Raw genomic sequence first — 21319 nt, 5'->3', positions numbered from 1 at the left:
GGCTGAATGGATACAAAAGCAAGACCCCCTATATATGCTGTCTACAAGAGACCCACCTCAAAGCAAGAGACACACAAGACTGAAAGTGAAGGGCTGGAAAAAAATATTTCACGCAAACAGAGACCAAAAGAAAGCAGGAGTCACAATACTTACATCAGATAAAATAGACTTCAAAATAAAGGCTGTGAAAAGAGACAAAGAAGGACACTACATAATGATCAAAGGATCAATCCAAGAAGAAGATATAACAATTAGAAATATATATGCACCCAACATAGGAGCACTGCAATATGTAAGGCAAATGCTAACAAGAATGAAGGGGGAAATTAACAATAACACAAAAGTAGTGGGAGACTTTAATACCCCACTCACACCTATGGACAGATCAACTAAACAGAAAATTAACAAGGAAACACAAACTTTAAATGACACAATGGTCCATCTAGACCTAGTTGATATCTATAGGACACTTCACCTCAAAACAATCAATTTCACCTTTTTCTCAAGTGCACACGGAACCTTCTCCAGAATAGATCACATCCTAGGCCATAAAAATCTAGCCTTGGTACATTCAAAAAAATTGAAATCATTCCAGTCATCTTTTCTGACCACAGTGCAGTAAGATTAGATCTCAATTACAGGGAAAAAAATTACAGGAATTAAAAATTCCAACATATGGAGGCTAAATAACACGCTTCTGAATAACCAACAAATCATAGAAGAAATCAAAAAAGAAATCAAAATATGCATAGAAACGAGTGAAAATGAAAACACAACCCAAAACCTATGGGACACTGTAAAAGCAGTGCTAAGGGGAAGGTTCATAGCAATACAGGCTTACCTCAAGAAACAAGAAAAAAGTCAAATAAATAACCTAACTCTACACCAAAAAGCAACTAGAGAAAGAAGAAATGAAGAACCCCAGGGTTAGTAGAAGGAAAGAAATCTTAAAAATTAGGGCAGAAATAAACGCAAAAGAAACAAAAGAGACCATAGCAAAAATCAACAAAGCTACCTTTTTGAAAAGGTAAATAAAATTGACAAACCATTAGCCAGACTCATTAAGAAACAAAGGGAGAAGAACCAAATCAACAAAATTAGAAATGAAAATGGAGAGATCACAACAGACAACTCTGAAATACAAAGGATCGTAAGAGACTACTACCAGCAGCTCTATGCCAATAAAATGGACAACCTGGAAGAAATGGACAAATTCTTAGAAAAGTATAACTTTCCAAAACTGAACCAGGAAGAAACAGAAGATCTTAACAGACCCATCACAAGCACGGAAATCAAAACTGTAATCAGAAATCTTCCTGCAAACAAAAGCCCAGGACAGATGGCTTCACAGCTGAATTCTACCAAAAATTTAGAGAAGAGCTAACACCTATCTTACTCAAACTCTTCCAGAAAATTGCAGAAGAAGGCAAACTTCCAAACTCATTCTATGAGGCCACCATCACCCTAATTCCAAAACCAGACAAAGATGCCACCAAAAAAGAAAACTACAGGCCAATATCACTGATGAACATAGATGCAAAAATCCTTAACAAAATTCTAGCAAACAGAATCCAACAACATATTAAGAAGATCATACATCATGACCAAGTGGGCTTTATCCCAGGAATGCAAGGATTCTTTAATATCCACAAATCAATCAATGTAATACACCAGACTAACAAATTGAAAGATAAAAACCATATGATTATCTCAATAGATGCAGAAAAAGCCTTTGACAAAATTCAACATCCCTTTATGATAAAAACTCTCCAGAAAGCAGACATAGGAGGAAGATATCTCAACATAATAAAAGCTTTTTTTTTGTATATATATATTTTTCCATTTATTTTTATTAGTTGGAGGCTAATTAGTTTACAATATTGTAGTGGTTTTTGCCATACATTGACATGAATCAGCCATGGATTTACATGTGTTTCCCATCCTGAATCCCCCTCCCACCTCCCTCCCTATCCCATCCCTCTGGGTCATCCCAGTGCACCAGCCCTGAGCACTTGTCTCATGCATCCAACCTGGACTGCCAATCTGTTTCACACTTGATAGTATATTTGTTTCGATGCTGTTCTCTCAGATCATCCTACCCTCGCCTTCTCCCACAGAGTCCCAAAGTCTGTTCTATACATCTGTGTCTCTTTTTCTGTCTTGCATATAGGGCTATCGTTACCATCTTTTTAAATTCCATATACTTGCGTTAGTATACTGTATTGGTCTTTATCTTTCTGGCTTACTTCACTCTGCATAATGGGCTCCAGTTTCATCCATCTCATTAGAACTGATTCAAATGAATTCTTTTTAATGGCTGAGTAATATTTCATTGTGTGTATGTACCACAGCTTTCTTATCCATTCGTCTGCTGATGGGCATCTAGGTTACTTCCATGTCTGGCAATTATAAACAGTGCTGCGATGAACATTGGGGTACATGTGTCTCTTTCAGATCTGGTTTCCTCGGTGTGTAGCCCAGGAGTGGGATTGCTGGGTCATATGGCAGTTCTATTTCCAGTTTTTTAAGGAATCTCCACACTGTTCTCCATAGTGGCTGTACTAGTTTGCATTCCCACAATAAAAGCTATATATGACAAACCCACAGCAAACATTATCCTCAATGGTGAAAAATTGAAAGCATTTCCCTGAAAGTCAGGAACAAGACAAGGGTGCCCATTCTCACCACTACTATTCAACATAGTGTTGGAAGTGTTGGCCACAGCAATCAGAACAGAAAAAGAAATAAAAGGAATCCAGATAGGAAAACAAGAAGTAAAACTCTCACTGTTTGCAGACGACATGATCCTCTACATAGAAAACCCTAAAGACTCTACCAGAAAATTACTAGAGCTAATCAATGAATACAGTAATGTTGTAGGATATAAAATTAACACACAGAAATCCCTTGCATTCCTATATACTAACAATGAAAAAACAGAAAGAGAAATTAAGGAAACAATACCATTCACCATTGCAACAAAAAGAATAAAATACTTAGGAGTATATCTACCTAAAGAAACAAAAGACCTATATATAGAAAACTACAAAACCCTGATGAAAGAAATCAAAGAGGACACAAACAGATGGAGAAATATACCGTGTTCATGGATTGGAAGAATCAATATTGTGAAAATGACTACCAAAGCAATCTATAGATTCAATGCAATCCCTATCAAGCTACCAACGGTATTTTTCACAGAACTAGAACAAATAATTTCACAAGTTGTATGAAAATACAAAAAACTCAAATAGCCAATATAATCTTGAGAAAGAAGAATGGAGCTGGAGGAATCAACCTGCCTGACTTCAGGCTCTACTACAAAGCCACAGTCATCAAGACAGTATGGTACTGGCACAAAGACAGAAATATAGATCAATGGAACAAAATAGAAAGCCCAGAGATAAATCCACGAACCTATGGACACCTTATCTTCGACAAAGGAGGCAAGGATATACAATGGAAAAAAAACAACCTCTTTAACAAGTGGTGCTGGGAAAACTGGTCAACCACTTGTAAAAGAATGAAACTAGAACACTTTCTAACACCATACACAAAAATAAACTCAAAATGGATTAAAGATCTACATGTAAGACCAGAAACTATAAAACTCCTAGAGGAGAACATCAGCAAAACACTCTCCGACATAAATCACAGCAGGATCCTCTATACCCACCTCCCAGAATACTGGAAATAAAAGCAAAAATAAACAAATGGGACCTAATGAAACTTACAAGCTTTTGCACAACAAAGGAAACTATAAGCAAGGTGAAAAGACAGCCCTCAGATTGGGAGAAAATAATAGCAAACGAAGCAACAGACAAAGGATTAATCTCAAAAATATACAAGCAACTCCTGTAGCTCAATTCCAGAAAAATAAATGACCCAATCAAAAAATGGGCCAAAGAACTGAACAGACATTTCTCCAAAGAAGACATACAGATGGCTAACAAACACATGAAAAGATGCTCAACATCACTCATTATCAGAGAAATGCAAATCAAAACCACAATGAGGTACCATTACACGCCAGTCAGGATGGCTGCTATCCAAAAGTCTACAAGCAATTAATGCTGGAGAGGGTGTGGAGAAAAGGGAACCCTCTTACACTGTTGGTGGGAATGCAAACTAGTACAGCCACTAAGGAGAACAGTGTGGAGATTCCTTAAAAAACTGGAAATAGAACTGCCATATGACCCAGCAATCCCACTCCTGGGCATACACACCGAGGAAACCAGATCTGAAAGAGACACGTGCACCCCAATGTTCATCACAGCACTGTTTATAATAGCCAGGACATGGAAGCAACCTAGATGCCCATCAGCAGACGAATGGATAAGAAAGCTGTGGTACATACACACAATGAAATATTACTCAGCCATTAAAAAGAATTCATTTGAATCAGTTCTAATGAGATGGATGAAACTGGAGCCCATTATACAGAGTGAAGTAAGCCAGAAAGATAAAGACCAATACAGTATACTAACGCATATATATGGAATTTAAAAAGATGGTAACGATAGCCCCATATGCAAGACAGAAAAAGAGACACAGATGTATAGAACAGACTTTTGGACTCTGTGGGAGAAGGTGAGGGTGGGATGTTCTGAGAGAATAGCATTGAAACAAATATACTATCAAAGGTGAAACAGATCACCAGCCCAGGTTGGATGTACGAGACAAGTGCTGACGGCTGGTGCACTGGGAAGACCCAGAGGGATGGGATGGGGAGGGAGGTGGGAAGGAGATCGGGATGGGGAACACATGTAAATCCATGGCTGATTCATGTCAATGTATGGCAAAAATCACTACAATATTGTAAAGTAATTAGCCTCCAGCTAATAAAAATAAATGAAAAAAATTAAAAATTTTTTTAAAAATTAAAAAAAAATTCTATTTCTGGGTATATATCCAAAAGAAATGAAAACAAGATCTCCAAGAGATATATGCACTCCCATGTTCATTGCAGTATTATCCACAGTAGCCAAGATGTGAAAACTATATAAATGTCTGTCAACAGATTAATAGTTAAAGAAAAGTGAAAGTGAAAGTTAGTTGCACAGTCATGTAAGACTCTTTGAGATCCCATGGACTGTAGCCCACCAGGCTCCTCCATCCTTGAAATTCTCCAGGCAAGAATACTGGAGTGGATTGCCATTTCCTTCTCCAAATAAAGAAGATGTGGTAAATATAAACAATGGAATACTATTTAGCCATGAGAAAGAAGGAAATAACATGGATGGACCTTGATGGTATTATGCAAAGTGAAATAATTCAAACAGAGAAAGACAAATGCTATGTGACTTATACATTATTTTAAAAAGAAAAGTCACAAGGTAACTAGATAGTAATCCTGTACTGTATAACTAAAATTTGCTGAGATCAGAACTTCTGTTCTCACCAAAATAATAATAATGATGATGATGATGATGATGTAGTAAATATGTGAGGTGATGACTGTGTTAACTAATTCAATGGGGATAATCATTTCATAATGTATACATATATTAAATCACGACATCATATATTTAAATAAATTACAATTTTGTCAAAAAAAAAAAAGTCCAGACAGATACATGGATAATGGCCTCATTACTGGGAAACTATGATAGCTTATAGGCCTCCACATGGCTGTGAGAGAAGTGAGAAAAATATGAGACGTTATTTAGGAATTAAAACCATGCTCCTAAAAGAATAGTCACAATATGCATGATCCTCTATACTTAGTACATTACGAGAACACATGAGTTACATTTTTGATTCTCTTAAACTGGCAAAAGTTTATAATTCAATTAAGCAAGTTCACAGTTCAACTTACTTTTTTGTGTGGTTTGGGCTCAAACCCCTAATTTCAGGTGAAATTCTCTTCTCTGTTCTTTTAGAAAACCTGATGTACTTTTTGCTGTCAATATCTCTTGATAATAAGTCAGATGCAAAAGAATTACAGTCATCATCTGATGAATCAGTATTTTCTTCCCCCTGGAGAGCAATCAAAAACCACTGTCAGCCATGTTCTCTTTGCATACATAAATTAAATATGACATTCTGAGTCAAATCATTCACTCTAGATCAATACTCTCTCCAAAATGGTGCTACCAAAAAGAATTTTGTTGAAAAGAGCTACTTAATGCATTAATTTGAATTAGGTATATATTCTAAATGACTCCAACTTTCCTTAGCGCACTATGCAGCTACAAATGTGCAGCGTTCATGAATATATCTAACACTCACTGAATCTAGTTCTTATGGCACCATTAAACTTAACTTTGTTAATTAAAACTTTTGCTTTGCAAAAGACACTGTCAAGAGGATGAAAGGACAACCCATAAGCTGGGAGAAAATATTTGCATAAGACATATCTGATAAGAGACTGTATTCAAAGTATGTTTATTTTGTATATTCAAAACTATACAAAGAACTCTTAAAGCTCAACAAGAAAAAGAACAACCCAATTAAAAAATAGGCAAAAGATCTTAACAGACACCTCACCAAAGAAGATGTACAGATGGCAAACAAGCACATGAAAAGATGTTCAACATCACGTCATTAGGGAATCACAAATTGAAACATCAAGATAGCACTGCACATCTCTTAGAATGGCCAAAATCAAAAACATAGGCAATACCAAGTGATGACAAGAATGTGAAGCAAGAGGAACTCCCATTCATTACTGGTGGGAATGTAAAATGGCATAGCTATTTTGAAAGACAATTTGACAGTGTCTTACAAAACTAAACATATTCTTACCATACAATTCAGCAATTGCACCTTTCCATATTTACCCTGAGGATTCAAAGACGTATATCCACACAAAAACCTGAACACAGACATTTATAGCTTTGTTCATAATGGCCAAAACTTGTAAAAAACTAAGATGTTCTTCAGTAGATCAAACTGTGATACATTCAGATCATGGAATACTATTCAGTGCTAAAAAGAAATGAGCTATCAAGCCATGAAAAGACATGGCGGAATCTTAAATGTATAGTTCTACATTGTGAAAGCAGCCAATCTGTAAAAGCTGCATACTGTATGATCCAACTATATGACATTCTGGAAAAGGAAAAACTTTGGGGACAATGAAAAGATCAGTGGTTGCTGGTGGGAGTAGGTAGGGTGAGAAGAGATAAATAGGCAAAGCACAGAGGATTTTAGGGCAGTGAAACTATTAATATTCTATGTAACATTTTAATAGTGGCTACATGTCATCACATATTTGTCCAGCCCCATAGAATGTACAACATCAAGAATCAATTCTAGCACTTCCCTGGTGGTTCAGTGCGGGGACATGGGTTCTGCCTGCCAGTGCAGGGGACATGGTTTCAATCTCTGGTCTGGGAAGATACCATACACCACGGGGCAACTAAGCCTGTGTGCCACAACTACTGAAGCCTCCATACTCTAGAGCCCACGTGCTACAACTACTGAGCCTGAGCGCCTAGAGCCCATGCTCCACAACAAAAGCACCGTAATGAGAAACCTGCACACCACAACTAGAGAGTAGCCCCTGCTCGCCACAACTAGAGGAAGCCCTCATGCAGCAATGAAGACCCAGCATAGCCAGAAATTAACTGACTTAAAAAAAAAATCTTTAAGACAGAGGGGAACAAAAATCTGTTATCAAAGTTCAGATGAACAGAAAGAGATAGTGAGTAGAAACTTTAACAGAGGAAGAAAAGAATCTCTAAAACTTTACTGTTAAAGGTGAACCATTTGTAAAATACAAGGTATATAGCTTAAGGAAATAAACTGGTATATTTTGATATTGTTAATTTTTTAATATTTAAGAATTTATCTTCAAAATCAGTTTATAAGGGAACCATCAACAATGTATACATTACATGTCTCAGTAATTAGCCAAAATGAAGTGTTAGTCACTCAGTTGTGTCCGACTCTTTTCGACCACATGGACTGTACTGTAGCCCACCAGGCTCCTTATCCATGGAATTCTCCAGAATACTGGAGTGGGTTGCCATTTCCTTCTCCAGGGGATCTTCCCTACCCAAAGATTGAATGTAATGTCTCCCACATTACAGGCAGATTCTTTACCATCTGAGCCTAAAGGTCTAGACAAATCCAGCCTTCAGTAATTAGCAAGAAGTTCTGAAGTTACATTTTGGATTACTGCACAGGTACATGTCTTATATGGTGGCACCAGATCCACTAAAACAATAAATTTAAAAGATTAAGACTCTCAATTGACAATGTTAAATTTCACCTGAGCCTTGTGCTTCTGAAAAAACAGTGAAATTTAAAAGAATTCCCTCACTCTTTTGTGTTCTAGATAACAGCTGGCTGCAAAGAACCACCCTTCCTCAAATGATTTAGATAAGACTTACCACATACCCCTCATGTTTACCTATGACATGGCCAAACATCTTCAAATTTTCCTTTCTTTGCTTCATAAATGATTAGCTGAACTGTCTTATCCACACCTATTTATCAGGACAAAACACTTACTAAGCAAGGTTTGGTTAATCCTCCAAGCCTCAGAACTTTGGCCTACCCTCACCCTGAGCCATCTCGACAGAGGATGAGATGGCTGGATGGCATCACCGACTCAATGGACATGAGTTCGAACAAGCTCTGGGAGATGGTGAAGGAAGCCTGGCATGCTGCAGTCTATGGGGTCACAAAGAGTAGGATACAACTGAGCAAATGAACATCACCACCACCACCCTGAGCCAGTGAGCAGGCAGCCCCTCTAGAGAACAGGCTGGCCTCTTTCTCTGATCTCTTTATCTGATCATGCTACTCCCCACTTCCCCATAACCAATGCTTCCTAGCCTTCTTCGTGCTCACTCAGTAGTGTCCAACTACATAGACTGTAGCCTGCCAGGTTCCTCTGTCCATGTAATTTTCCAGGAAAGAATACTGGAGAAGGCTGCCATTTCCTTCTCCAGGGATCCCCTTCCCAACCCAGGGATCAAACCCAATTCTCCTGCATTGGCAGGTGGATTCTTTACCTCTAGCACCTAGCCTTGTTTACACTCTCAATAAAAGAACATTCTTTTAATTACTTTGTTGTGCACCTGAAACAAATAGAACATCAATCAACTATACTCCAATACACAATAAAAATTTTAAATAATAAAATAAAACTTAAAAGAAAAAAATTTTTTTGCCTAGTCCTTGAGATGCTTGCAGATCTTATGGTCCCTATTTCAGTTAGTCCCTCCTTCTATTTCAGTAGTCTCTTTCGTCTCTTACAATAATCCTTTTGAACAAAATTATAAGTCCAGATTTGGTTTTTTATTGACATGATTCTGGCCAATAGATAAGAATATCCCCCAAATCACAGATAAGAAGACTAGAGACACTTGGTATCTTTTAAATTGTTGTTATTGTTTAGTGGCTAAGTCATATTTGACTCTCTTGCAACTCCGTGGACTGTAACCCACCAGGCTCCTCTGTCTGTGGAATATTCCAGGCAAGAATACTGGAGTGGGTTGCAATTTCCTGCTCCAGGGTATCACCCCCACCCAGGGATCAAATCTGCATCTCCTGCTTTGGCAGGCAGATTCTTTACCACTGAGCCACCAGCGAAGCCCTATCTTTTAAATTATCTTTTAGCTTTTGGTTAGACTGCCATGTTATTAATTACATTGTTTACAATCTCTCATGTAGGTTTAAATTCTTTGGTCTCCAAAAAAATTGTGTCTGTCCCTTCCCCCCAAAATTAGTTTTATCATACATTATAAATCTCTTGATACTACATCATGGGTTGCTGGGATGAGAGTTCAATATATTTCTACTAAAACAGTTCAAAAGTCACCTCAGTTTAAGCAAGATAGTATGACTATGTTGCTATGAATCTGCTTACTGATTATAGATGTGAAGTAATGTAAACAAATTTTTAAGGAAGAAAAGGAAGGAATCTTTACAAACCGTTTTGAAAAATACCTGGCAAAATAAATGAACTTTAGTTTCCATCTTTCTGTTTAGAGGTAAATTCTGCCCTTGAAGACTCAAAGAACTTGATGAACAAGTATGAATGAACAATAGCACAAAATGATTTCCTGCCAAAAAAAGAAAAATAAAAAATCATATGCTTGTTTAGATGTAAGTAATTAAACTACCTGATGCAATTATTTAAATGTGATACTCACTTATAGCACAATACCTAATAGACATTTCCTAACTCAGATACATATACAAAAGTTAGAAAAGCAGTTAATAAATCATAAATCACAGGAGTTCATCCAGTCCCTTAACTTTGTGGTATAAGGAGTACAGAAATCCAAATTTGAATGGCATGAAAAGCAGAAAGTTCAATAATATTTATTTATTCAAATAAACCTAGTTAAGCAGAACTAGCATAGGTAGTAATTGCTAACATTTAATATTTACTATTAGACATTATGATAAACACTTCAACTTGCATTATTCCATTTATTCCTCACAATTACCTTTCAAGGAATTACCATTATCTCTATTTTACAGATGAGGAAAATAAAGACTTAGATCAAATTGCCCAAGATTCCACAGCCAACAAATAGTAGTATCAGATTTTGAATTCAGGCAGCCTAACAGCCTGAGGTCTTCAGCATCACACAACACTGACTCTCAAAACAATACTATTGCAAACAAAAAATGTTTTATCCAGTTCCACACTATGTAAATATGATAACCAACTTTAGAAATTTCCCAAATTTTTCACAGTATATTTTAATCATATCTGATCCAAGTGTGTTAGTCGCTCAGTCATGCCTGACTCTTGGTGACCCCATGAACTGTAACCCGCCAGGCTCCTCTGTCCATGGAATTCTGCAGACAAGAAAACTCAAGTGGGCAGCCATTCGCTTCTTCAGGGGATCTTCCCAACCCAGGGTTCGAGCCCAGGTCTCCTGCATTGCAGGCAGTTTCTTTACTGTCTGAGCCACCAACCCAATACTCATATCTGAGTCATGATTTATTACACTGCTAGCTACATTACATTGTTAGTTGCAATTATTAGTGTCTTTTTCATATTGTAAAGTTTAACTGTAAGTATTAATATTCTAATAGACAGTATTTTAAAATATTTCTATAATATGTAATTGTAATTACTGTTGAATATGGTTAAGTCCAAAATTTCTGGAATTCAAAACATGTTAAAAATAAAATGAAACCACATTAAAAATACGCATCTCAGAAGACATTAAAGGTTTTATAGGTCTCCCCAGCAAACCACTCTATGTAATCTCTTCTAAAACTTCCCTAACCAGTTCAATCTTCACCTTTAAACTTCTTAGCATAGCACTTACTGTCTTCAGTATTCTTATTGTCTTCATTATTCAACTTGCATTAATCATTTGTCTTGTATTTTTATTTAATTATCACATGTATAATTCTTACACCAATTAAAGTCTAAATTTCTAAGGAATGGGCTGGTATCTCATCATTCTTTGAATTATTTCTCACAGAACCAAGCACAGTACTATAAAGGCATTGCAAAAGAAGGAAAGAAAAAAGGCTGGTAGGAAAGAAGGGAGGGAAGGAGAGAAGCAGAGAAGAAGAGGGAGGAGAGGAAGGAGGAAAGAAAGAGTGAAAGAAGGGAGGGAGAGAGGGAGCAAGGAAGGAATTCAGTCCCTTCTGAACTTACATACCAAGAGCTCTTAGGTCATCAAAGTACTTAATTAAGCAGAGTAAGCATGACAAATAAACTTTGAAAGGAAGAACTGTTTCATAATTATTGGTCACATTATCGAAAAGTTGGCAGGTCTCAATCTGCTGTATAAACTGGATACCACATAACGCTCTCCAAGCTAAGAGAAAAGATAGCAAAGGAAGTCTCTTCCCCATAACTGTGACAACACAATTGTTTCCCAACTCTTTGAATCTTATGATAGATATGTGAACTTGCAAGAGCAAACCAAGAAAAATAAAAAGAGTTGTAGCCCTTTTCTCCAATTCATTCCATCCCTCCATCCATAAATCCAGCACACATACATTGCACACTTACTATGTGCAAGGCTTTCTTCCAGGCTCTGGGGATAAAGCAGTGAACAAAACAGAGGGGGGGAAAAAAAAAAAAACTGCCCTCATGGAGCTTACATTCTAACCAGGGAGAGAAACAATAAAATAAATAAATAAAATATATAGCATAATATCTGTGACAAGTACTAAGGGGGGAAATGTAAAAGAGTGAGAGGAATATTAAGTGTGGTGTTGGGAAAGAGATGCAAAGAGCAGATGTGTTAGCCAAGGAAGACCTTACTGAGCAGGAGACTTAAGAGTACACACCTGAAGGAGTTAAAGTGGGGAGCCAATGCATAACTTAAAAGCCAATGCATTTAAAAGCCAATGCATTTCAGTCAGAGAAAAAAGTGAATACAAAGGCTCCAAAGCAAGAAGGAGTTTGAATGTTCTGAAATGACAGGAAGACCCATGAGGCTGAAACACTGCAAAGGGGAAAGAAAGGAGGGAGAGAAGGGATCAGAGTGGTGAAGGAAGGGAGGCAGCTCATGAAGGGCTCCTGTATTACAGCAGGAACTTTGGCCTTTACTCTGAGAAGGCAGGAAGCCATAGGAGAATTTTGAGCATAGAAATAACATGACCTAAAGTCCTTTCTGAAAGGATCACTCTGGATTCTACAAGTAAGAAAATCTGGTGGGTCCTGGGTTCCTGAAAGTCAAGTGAAAAAAAGTAGTCCAAAAGAAGAATGAGTAATCAGCTGTGATAAATGCTGTCTCTAAGTCAAGTAAGATGAGTACTGAATGATTCACTAGATCCTGCAACATAGAGGACACCAACTACCCTAAGAGGAGCCATTTGGGTGTTATAAGGAAATAATATCCTTGGAGTGAATTGAAGAGAGAATGCGGAACAGAAATATGAGACAACTCTAGGAGTTATTCTATAAAGGGAAAGAGAAATGAGGTAGCAGCTGAGGGGTAAGCATGGCTATGAGGTTTTAAGATGGGGAAAAATAAACACATGTTCATATGCTGATGGAAATAACCTAGCAGAGAAGCAAAAACTGATCATATAGGAGCGGGGAATTACTGGAACAATATTCTCAAGTAGAAGAAAAGAAACAGGATTTAGGACATAATGGAGGATTTGGCCTTAGCTAAGAACATATTCATGATAAGAGACAATGCAGAGTAATGCAGCATAATTGCATGTAGAATAGGTGAGTAGATCTGGTAATGGGAGCTTGTGGAAATCATCTCTGTTTTGGTTTTCTTAGTGAAACAGGAAGCAAGGTAATCAACAGAGAATGAGGATGAGACAGTGAGCTGGAGGTTTGAGGGGAGTGGCATTATTAAAAAATAGTCATTTAGGAGAGTGGAAGAAGTGATTACAGCTCAGTCACCTCATACCTGTCCGAATGACTATCATCAAAGTTTACAAATAACAAGTGTTGGTGAGCATGTGGAGAAGAGGGTACCCAAGTACACTGTTCCTGGGATTGTAAATTGGTACAGCCACTACGGAAAACAATATGAAGTTTTCTACATAAAAATGTAACACAATCCAGCAATTCCACTGCTGGGTATGTGTCCTAAGAAAATGAAAACACTAATTAATATTCCTGTTTTCAAGGTGGAGAACTGAGATTCAGAGATATTGAGAAATATGCCTATGACACAAAGCAAGTAAACAGTGCAGACTAGGTCTCCTGGCTCCAAATCTCATGTTCTTTCTCCAAATCGTATACCTTGCTGAGATTCAGAAGGCCCTTGGTTATAATTTAATGATGAACATATTTCAGTATTTATATTTCCTAGTATTCCTTTTTGCACTACAGTTTTAGGGAAAACAATTTGATATGTTTCAATTTTGTAAAAAGAGAAATATAAATATATAAATAGATAAATATACCTATCTGTATTAAATAAAAACTGCTCTTATTTCTGTAAAATATTGTCAATTAAATAACATTTTAATGGAAATTGGGGGTAAAAAAACACATATGATTAAGGGCTTGGGGGCAGGTAATGTTACATGAAATCACAGAATCCCCAACACTGCTAGAATGAACTTAACAAACCTTTCCAGTCTAACCCCTTAATTATTAATTACACATGATGAAACTAACGCACAGATTGATTTGCCCACACAAAATACATAAGAAAATGCATACTAGCCAACTTCAGACCTCTGACTCACAAGTTCATGAATATTGCGTTGTTATTTAGCCACTACGTAGTGTCCAACTCTTTTGTGAGCCAGGGGCTCTTGCCCACCCAGATATCGAACCCGCATCTCTTGCATTGCCAGGCAGGTTCTTTGCCACTGAGCCACCCGGGAAACCAAAGTCCAAGGACAGTTTTACAAAATTCCATTGTTTCTCTGTAAACCAAGAAGCAGAGGTGAGGCAGAAAACAGAGATTCTGACTCCGAAAGTCCAAAATGAGGCTTCATCTTGTTTCGTGCCTCTAGGTTGACATTGCGCTTCCACCGTTGCACCTTGTCCTTTGGTGAATTATCACCACCTTCACAGAGTAACTGGCTGCTTCTGAGGGTGTCAACCCCTCACATAGTACCTTCCACTCTTTCCTTTCACACCGCCCCTCTCACGAGACGCCTCACGCACTCGCTCACTCTTTCCGTTTTGTTGACGGCACACGTCCATTAACTGCAATCTTACAACCACGTCACTGCATCTACTGCTACTAACGTGAAACTGTTATCACCACCTCCCCCATTAGCTGCCTTTGTTTATAACAAACATTAAGTGAAAATCCACTTCAGGCAGAACCCTGCGCTGTAGAGGACTGTAACAGGCCCTGCTCTTGCGAAGTTTACGACTTCTCTAGGGATAAAGCAAGCAAGCGAGTAGAGAAGAAAATCACCCCGCAAGGCGGAAACAAGTGCTCCAACGGAGGCCAAACGGTCTGCGAAGAAGCATTAAAGTCCCCCACCACAGTGACCGCCACCCTTCCAGAACCACCACCACTGCTGAGGGGCCGCCGGCTCCAGCCCAGTCTCCCCTCACTCTGCACCTTGACTGTCCGGCTTGTCATTCACTGCCCTTCCTGGAACTTTCGCCCAACTCTGGAACTGTTCAGCTTTGTCCCTCACACCACGTGACACTCTTCTCTCCCTCAACCTCAGAAGCTCTTCCTCAGCAGGTCTCCTCTCCCCACTTCTGTCCCCTGAAGGTCCCACCGTCACCCGCTATGGCTCCCCAATCTGGCCCTCGTTCCCTCAGCAGTCTGCACCGGTCCGCACGCAGACTCCTTCACCCCTCAGCCCTAGCTCAGCACGACGCTCTAGCTCCGCCTCCCTTCCCGAGCCCCCTTGCAGCGAGGCCCCGCCCCTGGGTCACCTGACTGCGCTCGATGCTCCGCCCACTGAGCCGCCCGCGCTGAGCAATCGCGGGACCCAGGCTACCTCGGCTGCCACTGCCACCGCCACTTTGCAGGGGCTCCGGGGCTCCAGGGAGCGGCTGATCGCCGCCGCCTTAGCCCGGACAGGACAGCGCTGCGGCCGCACCCGTCTGCCCCACCTCACAAGGGCCTGTGACCTTCGTAAGGGCCTGTGACCTCACCCGGACAGGGCTCGGCGGCCTGGACAAGAGTGGAGGGGCTCATCTCTTCGCACCAAGAGCCTGGATTTCTCTCTCCATCCTGCACGCTCTTTGCTCTTCTGGCAATTCCGTTCATTCTCTGGTGTGCTGTCCCACCCCATCTGGTCCCATTTCAATGTTATCTTCTATCCATGCTTTCAGTACCTCCGGCCCTTCCTTTCTGCTAAAATGTTCCGTCTAACTTCGCTTCTGCTACTTATTAGTGGACAGTGGCTCGAAGCCATTGTCCCACAACCTTACTGAAGTTTGTTCCAGCCTGCCCTTCAAAGGACTAACCCTGCTTTTGGAAGAGATACTTTGTTTTTCTATGAAAATCAACTTTTTAGGCACGCTGCAGATGATAATTGGTCAAAGAAATGATGCAAAGCAGCGTTAGTCCTCTGTTCCTGGCTTTCCTCAGTTAGTCCCTAAGACGTTGTAGAAATCCAATTGGATGAAATTAATCATTTTTAAGTTTTGTTAAACTATAGTTGTAAATGCTGTCAAGCAAAGAGTATTCTTAAAAACCCAAAAAACCCACGATTTAAAGTATCTTTCTTTACAAACATATAGGTAAAATTGTTCACATTGATCCAACCTGAGCTTTCCATTATTTACATGTGATGAACATCATGGGCTTTAGAGACAGATCTGTCCAAATTCAAGTCTTACTTATTTACTGTATGCAGTGAGGCAAATTACCTAAGACAAACTACCTTAGACAAATTGTCTAAGCCTCAGTTTTCCCAGGATCATGATAATTCAAAAATGTATGTAGCAGTCAGTATGTTACCCTAATTAATTCCTTCAGTGAAACTGCTAAGCTCATTTGTGTTTTAAACTCTGCTCTGTAGGCATTTAGTACTTCTTTTTAAAAAATTTTATTGGAGTATAGTTTCTTTACAGTGTTGTGTTATTTTCTGCTGTATAGCAAATGAGTCAACAGTACCTATACACGTATCCCAACTTTTTTGGATTTTTGTCCCATTTAGGTCACCACAAGAGCATTGAGTAGAGTTCCCCATGCTATACAGTAGCTTCTCATTAGTTATCTGTTTCATAAATAGTGGTGTATATAATGTCAATTCCAACCTCCCAATTCATCCCACCCTCCCTTTTCCGCCTTGGTGTCCATACATTTTTTTCCTCTGCATCTGTGTCTCTATTTCTGCCTTGTAGGTAGGTTCATCTGTACCATTTTTCTCATTTCCACATATATGCATTAATATATGTTTTTCTGACTTACTTTGCTCTGACAATCACTAGGTCCATCCACATCTCTGCAAATGGCATAATTTTGTTGCATTTTATGGTTCAAACTGCCATATGTCCCAGCAGTCCCACTGTTGGGCATATACCCAGAGAAAACTATAATTTCAAAAGATGCATGCACCCTAGTGTCCGTTGTAGCACTAGTTACAATAGCCAGGACATGGAAGCAACCTACATGTCCATCAGCAGAGGAATGGATAAAGATGATGTGATACATACAATGGAGTACTATTCTTTAGTAGTTTTAAAGTGTATACAGTTTATCTCTCTAAATAGTCTATATGTAATCTGAGTGCTGAGACCATGTTTTTATTTTTGTAAACTCTCCATTCCCTACTTCCCCACCACCCACATTGTTTACAGTCACCTCTATTAATGACTCATCCCATTTTCCACTTATTCATAAAGATTCAATTTCTAATTTGTAAGAATTGCAGTGGCTTCAGTCTGTATGCTGATCAACAGACTGTGAATATTTTAAAAATCTTGAACATTTGTAGGTTTTTTAGCACTGAATCTATTGATGAGCTAGTTAGATACTGTATTCTGTCAGTATACTGTCAGTTTCATAGACTTTAAATAGCACCAAGTATATATTAGTGAGGATTAGATTCCTTTGCCAGTAACAGAAAATTCCTGAATAATTGTTGACTAAGCAAGACAAAAATCACTGTGGATGGTGACTGCAGCCATGAAATTAAAAGACACTTGCTCCTTGGAAGAAAAGCTATGACCAACCTAGACAGCATATTAAAAAGCAGAGATTACTTTGCTGACAAAGGTTCATATGTATAGTCAAAGCTATGGTTTTTCTAGTAGTCATGTGCGGATGTGAGAGTTGCACCATAAAGAAGGCTGAGTACCCAAGAATTGATGCTTTCGAACTATGGTGCTGGTGAAGACTCTTGAGAGTCCCTTGGACAGCAAGGAGATCAAACCAGTCAATCCAAAAGGAAATCAACCCTGAATATTCATTGGAAAGGCTGATGCTGAAACTAGAGCTAGAGTACTTTGACTGCTTGATTCGAGGACACACTCATTGGAAAAGACCCAGATGCTGGGAAAGCTTGAGGGCAGAAGAAGGGGGAGACAGAGGATGAGATGGTTTGATGGTATCACCAACTCAATGAACATGAGTTTGAGCAAATGCCAGGAGATAGTGAAAGACAGGGAAGCCTGGCGAGCTGCAGTTCATGGGGTTGCAAAGAGTCGGACACGACTGAGCAACTGAACAACAACAACTGACAGCCTAGAGGGTAAGACATCGAGCCATGGAGAATTGTTCTGAGGCCTTAAAGGTGGATCTGCAGACCTGTACCTGAAGGAATTTCAGAATTGCTGTGAACATCTGTGCATCTCCTCTTTCCTGCCTGTTGAAACAGGAGTGACTGTAGCAGTTATCCCACCTGTCCCACCATTTTACATTGGTTGTTGTATGAAGGAAGCATATAGCTTTTTCCTTTAGTTCACAGGACTTCAGACTGAGAAGTATTGTACTCAAGTATATAAGGAATTCACCCAAGAAGCCTATCTGCCCCTGGATGTATTTAAAGGCTAAGACTCAACTTGAGCTGATGCTTGTTAGTTTGCAAACTTGAGAGCGTCCCAGGTGAAATCTGAAACCAGCTCTCTTACATGAAGGGTAGGGAGAGACCAAAGAAAGAGGCAGGCCACTCCACCTTGGTAGATGGAAAGTTTAATAAGCAAGGGAACTTACATACAAGACTTATCTTGGTGGCTGCAAGACTAGTAGGTCTCTGCACCCACCTGCCAGAACCTGAAAAGTTTATTGCATGTAAAGTAGCATGTTCACTGGTTCTGGAGATTAAGATAAGGATATTTTTGGCTGGGGGTGGGAGTGGTCATAGGCAATGGTTTTGTCTACCACAGTACTCTTCTGTTCAAGAAGTGGCATCTAGGGACTTTGGGAAGCTAAATTCCACATGCCACAGAGCAACTAAGCTTGCCACTGCAACTAGAGAGTTCATGTGTGTGCTAAGTCGCTTCAGTCATATCTGACTCTTTGTGACCCTATGGACTGTAGCCCACCAGGTTCCTCTATCCATGGGGATTCTCCAGGCAAGAATACTGCAGTGGGCTGCCATGCCCTCTTCCAGGGATCTTCCCAACCCGGAGATCAAGCCTTCCCAACCCAGGGATGTCTCCAGCACTAGCGGGCAGGTTCTTTACCATCAGTACCACCAGGAGTTCATGTACAACAAAAGATCCCACATCACAGCAAGGATGCCACATACTGCAACTAAGACCCAATGCAGCCAAATAAAGAAATAAGTGACATCTACTTCCCTCCCCTTGAAGGTGGGCTAGATTTAGTAAGCTATTTATAATGAAGAGTATGGCAGAAGTGATTATGTGACATTTACAAAGAGAGGGTAATAAAAGACACTGCACCTTTCTCCATGCTTTCTCTTGGATTACTCACTTGCAGAGCAGCCAGATGGCATGTCTTGTGAACCCTCAAGCAGTCCTATGCAAATGTCCTGTTGTCAATAGCCAGCATGGAACCGATGCCTCCTGCCAACAGCCATGTGAGTAAGCCATCTTGGAAATGGATCCTGCAGCCCCTTTGAGTCTTCAGTTGACTATAGCTCTGGCCAACAGCTTGATTACGACCTCAAGAGAGACTCTGAGCGAGAACCACCCAGCTAAGCCGTTCTTGAATTTCTGAACACAGAAACTTTAACATAATGTTTGTTGTTTTATGCTGCTAAAATCATGTGGTCATTTGTTATGCAACAATAGATAACTAATATAATCCCTAGGTTACATCTTGATCCACGATGTCTGCTTAGAGTCTTGCTATCATCTCTACACATCAGCCTGCAGGAAGAAGGAAGAGAAAGGCATGCTCCCTCCCTTAAATAGCACTTGCTGAAAGTTGTGTGTACCCCCTTCATTAACATCTCACTGCCAAAGAGATGACCATTGCACACCCAGCTGTGTTTATTATGAGCAACCATGTGTCCGACTAAAAATTAAGAATCCTAATACAATGTGAGAATGGTGATAACAGATAACGGGCCGAAGTAGCAATCTCTGTCACAGTGGATGATTATAAGGGTCAGGAAAAGTAAAGTCTAGCATATATCCATCAACATTTTTCCTATTATTTAACAAAGTATTTTCATCAGCCAACAAATGATATTTATACAGGCATCACTCTGACCTCTCTAAAGAATCATGCCAATGGTGTGAGTCACAAGAAAATCCAACCAATATATTGGGTAAAACACAGTGAATTGTAAAACTTTTTCCTTTCAAAGTTCTTTTCAGGGATACTGCTAGAGAATAATTTACAATGGTGGTTTTGCCTAAGGGCTCTTAAATCTCCTAAATGTTGCTCTCTAGACATTGGGTTGGCTACAAAGTTTGTTTGGATTTTTCCATGTTATGGAAAAAGCTGAATGAACATTTTGGTCAACCCAATATTTATATTCTTCATTCCTTGGTGTATTGTCAGAAAATACAGAGCTAACAAAAAATGTTTTCTCTATGTAAGAGGTTTGGAGACATTACTATGACATTAGGAACTGCAAGGAACACCATCATGTTCCTGATCTATAATTTTCCTTTCACATACAATCCATTCTTGGATACCCACAGTAGTGGATTTTTAAAATTTTATTTATCAATATGGTCATCCCCAATCAAAACATTTAAAACTGCCTCCTTGTGCGCATTAGTCAAACTAAAACAAATTAGGGAAACATATATCCAGAAATATGTTAGAAAACCAAAGAGAAATTAGTTTCAAGTATTAAATGGCTTACTGCAAAGCATATATTATTGTTTCCTTACATCATAGTGAAAAATGAGGGTATTGTAATTTCAAGACAGTCTGCTTGTGGTTGGTCCCAGTGGTCATTAGATGGCTATTATCAAATAATTCAGGCTACAGAGGTCAAGGCTTATAGATATGATTTGACATATTGCTACCCAGTTCATTTTCACATAAAGTCCTCTATTTTCATCCAGACACTTAGTCATCAGTTAGCATGACGTAAATAAAACACAGTGAATCTTACAAAATTTCACCATGAAAGGACTCAGTCTAGGTTCACATAATCTTTTAATGATGTCATGTACTGTATTGTGCTTTTTTTTTTCAAGTAAGAAAGGCAAGGATTATAAGTGTTCTGTAAAGTATTTCAATGCCACACTGTCAGTGCTCAATAAATTTTAAGTAGCAAAAAGTAAAGTTACAAGTTCTAAAGTCTTATTCTGACATCCTATAGGATGATGATATTTAAGATTTTGATCCTATCTCCTATAAACAAATGCTGTAAGAGTATTCTGTTTTTAAATTTACATATTTTTAATTGAGGGATCATTGCTTTACAATACTGTGTTTGTTTCTGCCATACATCAACATGAATCAGGCATAGGTATATGTAAGAGTATTTTCTTGTTTCAGCTTGGTACACGAAAGCTTTTCTTTGATGCCTGCCAAGTATTCTGTTAGCTGTTTTTCCCTCTGAGATTCTGATCTATTCTTTTAGTTTTTCATGGGAATTTGTGGCTATGAGT

General features: G+C 39.0%; 1 protein-coding gene across 1 annotated transcript in view; it reads right to left on the bottom strand.

Annotated features, from left to right (window-relative positions):
• Positions 1-15044, bottom strand: part of EFCAB13 (EF-hand calcium binding domain 13) — a 201415-nt gene extending 186371 nt beyond the window's left edge. The window contains exons 1-3 of the mRNA XM_061140776.1: positions 14934-15044; positions 9904-10019; positions 5819-5979 (exon numbers count right to left, since the gene is read on the bottom strand). Coding sequence (XP_060996759.1) covers positions 5819-5979; positions 9904-9933 — 191 coding nt within the window. The 5' untranslated portion in view covers positions 9934-10019; positions 14934-15044. The remainder of the gene's footprint in view (positions 1-5818; positions 5980-9903; positions 10020-14933) is intronic.
• Positions 15045-21319: the final 6275 nt, after the last annotated feature.

This window comes from Dama dama, chromosome 5 (genome assembly GCF_033118175.1).
Source record: "Dama dama isolate Ldn47 chromosome 5, ASM3311817v1, whole genome shotgun sequence".
In the NCBI taxonomy this organism is placed as follows: Eukaryota; Metazoa; Chordata; class Mammalia; order Artiodactyla; family Cervidae; genus Dama; species Dama dama.
Note: the sequence above shows the minus strand (reverse complement) of the source record. Positions and strands in the feature narration are given on the sequence as shown.